Source organism: Branchiostoma floridae, chromosome 10 (genome assembly GCF_000003815.2).
Source record: "Branchiostoma floridae strain S238N-H82 chromosome 10, Bfl_VNyyK, whole genome shotgun sequence".
NCBI lineage: Eukaryota > Metazoa > Chordata > Leptocardii > Amphioxiformes > Branchiostomatidae > Branchiostoma > Branchiostoma floridae.
The window spans coordinates 10,344,368-10,353,553 of NC_049988.1; the positions used below are offsets into that span (position 1 = coordinate 10,344,368).

Below are 9,186 nucleotides of genomic sequence, written 5' to 3' on the forward strand. Positions count from 1 at the left end.
GTGTGTGATAAGGTGACAGTCCATAAATGGCAGTGGCAGAAATTGTCACATTCTGCAAAATTGCCATTGAATATTTAGTCCAAATGTTTCTCTAACATAGAGGACAGTGTCACTCTGTCATCCAGATATTTTGTAATTGTGTAATCAAAGAAAGATTAATGTTACAAATACATGACGAATGATACTTTCCAACTCATAGGCAATTAATTGGCACTTAATAGACCAAAACCTACAAACTTCACAGACCAAAACCAACAAACTACAAAGAACAACACCTAAAGTTATCAAGTCTATTAATAGTGCAATACGTCCATGAACTGATTGAACCATGCACAAAAATGATGCCGACATCAGACTACTTCGCAGCTGTTATTCAAGCTTCCGGATATCATCTTTCTGGTGTGTTGTTCACGTCAAGTCGTTTGTAATCCAGACATAACCCGATCCTCGACGTGAATGCAATGACAGACAAAAGATGATTGGTGGTCTTGAGTGCAGTATTATTTGTAGTCACTAGGAGACGCTCATACACAGTGAGACAGAATTGGTTGGTGGCGGCAAAATCAAATCCTGTATTCCCCAAGAACCGATAAATCTACCTTTTTCAACGCCCATCTTGGAAAAAGAATACACCTTACAACCGTTTTGGAACCATGCAAAGCAGGTTTCTATCTAATGTTTGTCCTACTAACGTTACATTTTGTAGTATCTTTCTGCAGAAAGGCGACGCAAGGAGGTTTTTAAGCCCTCCTTGGGGTAACGTAATACTAATAAAAAACGGGATTCAGACGATATAAACCCATCGTGGTATTCGATTGCATTATTTCGGACTTCAAAAGTTATCTTCATAGTTACTGTAAGTATAGTTACAACGAGGAGAACCTCATTTTTTTCCCGCCAAAATTGTTCCCGCCAAACTCCTACACACCATTGCTTTTGATTGAGGCTAGGAGAGGGAAAACAAATGATCTGCCGAACAACTTTAAAGTCATTCTATGGACCCATTGTCATTATGGACGTGTTGGCCAACGGAATCGGAGATTTTCCGACATTTTGAAGACGACCAAGAATGTCACAATGTATAAATCAATATTGCGTCATATGCAATACTGTTTCTAGTGGATAGTCGGCGCCACTTGTACTACCAGAAATAAGCTGGCTAAAGATTCTGTCAATGAAATGCCTGTTATTTTTTTAGCATAATGTCGATATAATTTTTCAAAGCAATAAGTTTTATGGATCTAATAACTTTTAAACAATTATATGTTTTATATGGCATGAATATGATATGATTATTGTGGATTTTGAGCCAAAAATGATTGTAAAATTTATCAGGCATGTTTGTATGAAACAAAGGGCTTGCCCAATAAGTTTCACAAACAGTCAGCCATTCACAACGTGACCAGCAGGCGGTTCAGGTGACTTTTCTTCATTTCTTGGAACCGTAAGCTTTCCAAATCTAGAAATCCATTGTCTTTACTTTAAGGACTAGTTAGGAGTGAAACTATGTATCACGGGCATCTTATAAATAGTCTGGATTGAGTAAAAGTCAATTCAGACTTTGTTTAGAAATGGAAGCACGATTTTTAGTTCTTCAAAATTTGTTTGTTTGTTTGTTGTGAAACTTCTTATGGTTCAATAACATAGGGAGTCGAAGCGAATGCAAGACGTGCCAAAATGTATGAAGTTGTAAATGAAGAATCGGTTGTTTTAAAGTAATGATTTTTTTCCATATTTTTTATCCCGCCCTTATAAATGACAACCGTATCATTTTGTGCTGACGAGTGCCACATGGATAACCCGTGGCGTGGGCAAGGGCACGTAATCCATAACATGTGTCTGTTTCTGTTTATTGTTGTTATTGATTAATTGTTGGTAACAAATAAGTGATGTTGTTGAGTCTGTTGACCGACATGTGGTTCCACCATGTAATTCGTTTTACATATGTTGTCATTATCTAAAGACTATGATATACAGTTATGTTTATCTCAAGTTTCTGGGAGATACCACTTTAATGTGGGGATGGGGTGGATATTTCTATCGATCGGATGCAAGGAATATAAAGATTTCTAGGGGTGATATACTGTTCAAAACTTTGTCATATTATAACTCATTAAGGGACATATCAATTAATGAATTTGTTCATCACAACACATGTTTGATGTCCTTGAAATTTTACCAAAGAAATTAAAGAAAGTTAGAAGAACTGCCAAAAAGAGAAGGTGGAAACAGATTTTCTGCACATCAAAAATTTCATCATGAAAAAGTTCCTGAATTATGTCATCAGATGCAAAGTACACATTTTTGGACAGGAAAATGTGAGTCCATTATTTGATTTCCATGTCACCTGATTTTTTGTCTGAAAACTTTCAGATCCCATGGGAATAGGCTAATTTGCATATTTAAATGTATAAAAAATATAACCTATGACTATCAACTTTTTTTTATTGGCAACATTTATGTGCACAATTTTTTCACGTGCACAAAACCCCGGCCCATTTAGGTGCTCTGCAAGTAATAAGAAGAATGGTAATAAGTAACTTTTCAACTTTTTTTAACAATAAAATTCATTGGGAAACACTTTGTTGAAAAGTCCTTTGGGAGAAAATTTATTTCTGCAGTCAGAAAAGGTATAAATTAAGTAAGAAGCACATTTATTCCTAGAACAACCAAAAAGATAGACAAGGGCTATCAGGGTTATAGAAAAGTGGAAATTACTAATTAATGTAAAAGTCAAAGTTTATTTGGGGAAATAAATTTTTTGTTCTGCCTATAAGAATGTTTTGTTGGAAAGGCTCAGATGCTAGTGATGTTTGATATAGGAAAATCAAAGTTTGTAGTTAGAAGTTTACAGTGACTAAAATGTATACTTTTCATGTACCTCTCCTTGCTAAGCACACATTCAATGTCATAATGTGCTTCCAAATCCAATGGCTAGAAAACCCCAACCATTCTCTGGAACAACCCTTTCACAAAAAAGACTGTGCAACTGGTGCCAGTATGTTCCAAGATGTAGGTCTACATGCTCTTTTACGTAAGGCGTAGGCAGCCTATTTTCATTTCCCGTAATTCGTAGGGAAAACCATCTTATCTACGTAATTCGTAGTGAGGCGACCAAATTTAGCGTAATTGCCTTCCTTGATTTAGCGTAATAAGTAGGGGTTTCTTCTGAATTCAGGTTAAATCGTTGTCGGCCCCCCTAATGCAGACCCTCGTAGTCGTACAGCTTTGTTCTTTACTTTTCAAGTCTGCCTCATTGGTATGGAGCCAGGTAGAACTGCCAGGTTGGCACAGTGCCTATGCTGAGGTCACTTCTGTATTCACAGTGGCAGCCTGCCCTGTTGACTTGGAGAGAAAACACCTTTGTGGTTAAGGTGGGACATTTGGTATAGAAATGTTGTTGATGTATGTAATTTGGCTATGTTTGCTTTTTATTTTTCAGTGGTTACAGAATAGTACAGGTAGAGTGAAAAGGATTATTATCACAGTACTGGTATTAACATGGTCACTATCACAGTATCAGCCATATGGAAATATGGAATGGATATAGATTTGCTATATATAGCCTTTCTCACATGTATAAATGTGAGGCTTATACAAGTAATAGTATGTGACAATGATATTGAAAAATGAAATATTATTTCCTCATCTTTGATAACTGTAAGTTAGAGATTCTGCAATGTTGGGATATACAATTTGAATAAGATACAAGTATGCAAGAAATAAGAGAAATAAGAGAACTCACCATGATTTGGTCACATGTCTTGAGTCAGCCCCAAGAGGACAAAATATTATAAAATGGTATATATAGATGCAAATTTACATGTCTTGATGATATGTTTTATCCATTTTAAGATAAAACATTGTCATCCCTCCCCCCATGATAATATTCTGGCCTGTCCCTAGCCTCATGTGTTCCAAGAACTGCCCCAGGCTGGTGTACCATGGTGGTGTTTGAAGGGAACATCTTTGACATATGACTTTGACTGTATACCTTACGGGAAATGGCAGACCCTCTTTTTTGGGCAACATGGAAGTGCTCTGTTAAAATCAAATAGGTCTTGCGGACTGGCGAAAATTTGTCTGTCACTGTTGAATCTTGGCATGAAGCAAATGGCATTAACTTTGATTAAGTTTTGATCATGATTTCACTAGGTTCTTTGCAGATATATTTGGTTATTGATTTATAAAACTACACTGTTGTGTTGGAAAACATGGGTCAAGAGCAAAATGTCAAAAAGCAGTCTATCCTATGAAAAATCAACCCTAGATCTACATTTTGTACAACAAAAACATTTCTATTGTTTTTACAGCTGCTTGTTTTGCGTATACCTTACAAATGTATCTGAGGTGGCTTCGATATCGCTATTTATTATTATCATCAGATCCTGTTATCAACTACTATGTGAGAACAGTTTGTTGTATTTGGTTGTATATGACATTCAAATTTGTTTTCTTTTTCTTACTCCACCTGCTGTACAGTACAACAAAAACATTTCTATCTTTTTTACAGTTAACGTTGCTTGTTTTGTGTATACCTTATCTGAGGTGCCATCAATATCAGATCCTGTTGTCAACTACCATATGTGAGAATAGCATATTGTACTTGCTTGTATACTGTATACAGTATATAAACATTCAAATTTGTTTTTCTTTTGCTTACTCCTTTTTTCTTCAGTGCCAGGTCACAGCAGGAATGCCGTGCTTTGGCTAGATGCCAGGTCAAGGACCTGTTGAACTTGTGGAGTCATGATTAATGATGTTTTCCATCTTAACTTGAGCTGTTTAAGACTTGTTCAATTGGTCTTTAAGTATAGCTCAAAATCACATGGGTTCATACTTCTGTTGTAAACTGTGCATTCATTCTTTCATTCCTTCATTCATTTAGTCATCCATCATCTATCCGTTTACTCACTCAAGTACTCTCTCCCTCATTCACTACCTACCTCCCACCCTCCCTCCTTCATTCACTCTCACTCACTCACTCACTCACTCACTCACTCACTCACTCACTCTCTTGCAAGTACTTACTCACTCACTCACTCACTCACTCACTCACTCACTCACTCACTCACTCACTCACTCACTCACTCACTCACTCACACACTTTTTCATTTGTTCATTCAATCTGGATGAAACCCCTTTTCATAAGTTGCACCAGTTATTATGTAACTCATGTACCAGAGTGATCCCACAATAACCCTTGTATACCCATGGTGCCTCTGAGGTTTGACAAGGTGTAATATACAGCTGTGTAATAAGCACCCACAGTTATTGCTTTCCTTTGTTTGGAGAGTAACGTCCAAAGTTCAAGCAGTGATGAATTGAAATCAAACTTGGGTGGAATGTTGACCTGATTCTCGGTTCACAAAGCTAGAACAACATTAAAATATTAAAATAGGATTCTCTAGAATACCACATTTTCTAATGATATTGAACAATAATACTGTCTAGTATTCTATTAACGGACACGTTTGCATTCCTCCAGCTGCAATTTGATTAGATTATGAGTTGATTGTCTGAATATGACATCACAGTGGACATGGTAACCAAATTGGAAACTTGCACTGCAGTGCATATCACAAAGATGTGCTTTTGAGAAGCTTTATCATTGTTAAATTACATGCAATTGCAAGATATTTGCTTTTACGGCTTTTCAAAGAATATTTTCTTCAAGCCGCTGTACCAGCTGTCACATGTACAAACATGGAACTTATTGAATGGGCCAGTATGCGATCCTGCAATCCGTATAATGTGACAATATTCCCTGTGATATTCATCTCAACACTCTTATGATTACCTTTGTACCAGAATGCCTAAAAAGGAAATGCCATTTAGACGGAGGCTGTTATAAATAATACCTGTATTGTCCTGTTAATGTCACGCTGCTATGTGTGAGTTATGACAGCCTGACAGAGTAATATTCTGAACCAGGGGCAGTTTGTCTGAAGGTTCTTGATATTTTGCATGCAGTAGAATGTTATCATCTGTACATGTGATTGTGGTGATTGTGTTCTTGTATGTTAGAGATTCTATATGCATGTCAGTTACCAGACAATCATTGAGTTGCCTGTCTATTCTACCATATATGGACACGTATGCCAAGATTTTCCCCATGTTTATGCAGTTCCTTCCACGTTTGATGATTTTATTTTACCCTACCTGCTTCCTGCTTCTAGTAGTATGCATGTATGTAAAGGTAATGGACTGTAAGTGTAAGGAATTAAGTCTTAGCGACAGATACATGTTAGAGTAGCCAGTAGGTCACGTTTTGAGATTAAAGATTGATTTGATGCAATTAATGCTTTCCGCTTTACTGAATTGCTACTGAGAAGAGGCAAGAGATTAATGCCTGCTTATATGATATAGTACGTACACATCATTAACGCTTGGTGTGTTTTTACATGCTGCATACAGGTACTATACAGAGCAGCACAAGTATCTCGTGACTTCACTTGTCCAGAGGATGAACTAGGATCCAGTTGTGTCTACACTAGATCAGAGGCTGATTTAGGATCCAGTTGTGTCTACACTAATCCAGAAGCTGATCTAGGACCCAGTTGTGTCTACACTTGAGTCCCTGTGCTGATCTAGGATCCAGTTGTGTCTACACTTGAGTCCCTGTGCTGATCTAGGATCGTGTCTACACCAGCCAAGATGATCTCGGACAAGGGAGATGATATGGATGATCTAGCAGAGGTCAGTACACTAATCACCCTCTAAACGTGCTGGAACATAAATCATTTTCACAGGGCCACCGATACATGTGTTATGTATGGGCAAATAATGACTACATTGATGAATAAAGATACCGTAAGATCATTACAAATTTGATAAGGTACCTAGTATTAAGACGGCTGTAGATAACTGGATTAAGACTCTCCTCTATTCACATTTCCGTAAGGACTAATTGTAATGGGGAAAGATTGGTTAATAGGTAAATGTACTGTACATGTGTACAGTATTCGTGATCACGGTGATGTATTTTATGTTGAGGATGAATGAATTAATGAATGGATGGATGGACGGACGGACGGACGGACAGATGTCAATAGATTATTAGAGTGATAATAGATACGCATTGAGGAATAGATAAGTCTCCAAAGTCTCGTACACATTTGACAGCAAATCAATGTTGGTTTCCGGACATTCCAAACACGTCTGTTGGATATAGGAAGTTGTTGCAGGCCCTGCAGAAGTGATTACTGAAACTGACCCCATCAGGACAGACCTCAGGGATAGGTGCAGGGATGATTGTACTTGATGGTATTTCTCTGGGCTGGAACAGGAGAATGATGTTATAAAGGTGGTACAATTGAATGGCAAGTTTTCCAGCAAACTGGCACTTATTACCCTTTGCAGTTTGGACTATAGATTTTGGGATAGTCTTGGAAATAGAGGGCGTGGTGACTTGTGTATAATTTAGTATTATCTTTATGTATCAACTAACACGAAGTGTTCAAATTCTTATTTTAGCAAAGAAAGGTTTGCATGATTAATCAATGTTGTCCACTTCTACTCAATTTTCTCATGCTGGATGAAATTCCCCACTATGATGAAATTATTATCATATTCCTCTTGATTTTCCTTCTGCATCCCTCCCATCCATCCCCCTGCATTCATCCCAGCCGGATCATCCCCGGCACATCCTTCCAAAGGGCATCTATCCTAGCAACATCCGTCCCAGCTTCATCCATCCCTACCACATCTATCCCTGCCCCACTTGTCCATGCCACATCTACATTTTTGTAGATGTGACATCTACATTTGTAGGCTCTACCAGACTGACTGCGCTCCCGTTTCCAGGGAGAATAATTTGCTTGGGGAGTTTTGCTACCAGAGGAGTTGGCCGGCCATACATGAACTTGGATTGACTCCCCTGGCCAATTTCCTGATTTTTTTTTGGCCAAATTTTACTATTCCTTTATACCCCCGTCCAAAATAGCTGCTTGTTTTTTGCTGTTTAGCAGTGCCCTCTACTGACCATGTTTGCATACTGCAACTACTGTTCATGTACCCTTTACTGTATGGTTAATTTGAATCGATTATAAGATAGCAGAATGCAACCAGCTTCCCGACGACAATATCCCAATAACCCTGGAGTAGCATACTGATGTTAAATGCTATGTCCTCTTCCTCCAGCCTACATATGGTTGCTACATTTAGTATTGACCAAGAACAGCTTTGTTTGTTGTTAGTGAAGTAAAATAATTGGCTTGATGTTATATTCGTAATTGGTCGTTAAACCTGTTGCACCTGGCACCAGCGTAGACCTGATTCGTGATACACTCCATATTTAGAATTAAGAATGGAGCACTTTGATTTGTCTTATTTGCCGTGTCCCAATGTCAGTAATACAGGTAACAGTTAAATTTTCCCTGACAATGTTCAGGCTTTTTGGTTTATATAACATGACTAAAATATCTAAGTTAAATTCCCAAGCTAATATAAATAAGATTAGTGCATTTATGACAACAAGCTAAATTCAATGAGGTATTAAAAGTCTCTCTAAAGCTCCTACAATAAATTTCCATGGTTGTTGGCTACAATTTTGCTTTATGATGTTCAGCATGTCAGAGAACAGAGAAAAATTTTATCAGGAGCAAACTTTAAGTTAGAGTCAAAACTGCCAAAGAGGACCACTCAGGGGACTGATAGAATGTGGTATATGTGGACAGGTGGTCACTATAGACAGGTTTCTTACTTATGTTTGTGACAATGGGAAATATTATCTAAGGGTCCATCAACAAGTGATCACATTGGCTAGGTGATCCGTACATACATGTATGTAGAGGTCGTCACTTGCAGTTGTACAGGTTTGACTGTATTGCCATCCCTTCATATATGTACATGTAAGTCTGCAGTTATTACCAGCATCTCAATGACATGCTAAAATCACATGCAGTGCCACGTTTATCCACCTTGGCATCACTATCAAAATGTTTCTTTCTCATTAGAGTCACGGCGTTAGATTTGGGTTATCAATGTACGAGATTGAGATCGGCCAAATGCGAATGCAATGTGATTGGCAGGGTATAAAAGGGGCTGCAGAAAGGACAAAGGTCCAAGTGTGCTACTGTTTACTCAGCCCTGCTGTAGTTGTGAACTTCAGCCTGCCTGCTTCTTATGCAGTGAGTACAATTAAAGGGAAAAGTCACGTCCTGGATGTTCCAACTATACTCGTAA

The 9,186-nt window shown here is 37.9% G+C and overlaps 1 protein-coding gene across 2 annotated transcripts in view; it reads left to right on the forward strand.

The window, feature by feature from the left end:
• Positions 1 to 6,417: 6,417 nt before the first annotated feature.
• Positions 6,418 to 9,186, forward strand: part of LOC118424034 (5'-AMP-activated protein kinase subunit gamma-1-like) — a 60,181-nt gene continuing 57,412 nt past the window's right edge. For both annotated transcript variants that reach the window (XM_035832472.1, XM_035832475.1), the window contains exon 1: positions 6,418 to 6,699. In XM_035832472.1, coding sequence (XP_035688365.1) covers positions 6,658 to 6,699 — 42 coding nt within the window. In that variant the 5' untranslated portion in view covers positions 6,418 to 6,657. The remainder of the gene's footprint in view (positions 6,700 to 9,186) is intronic.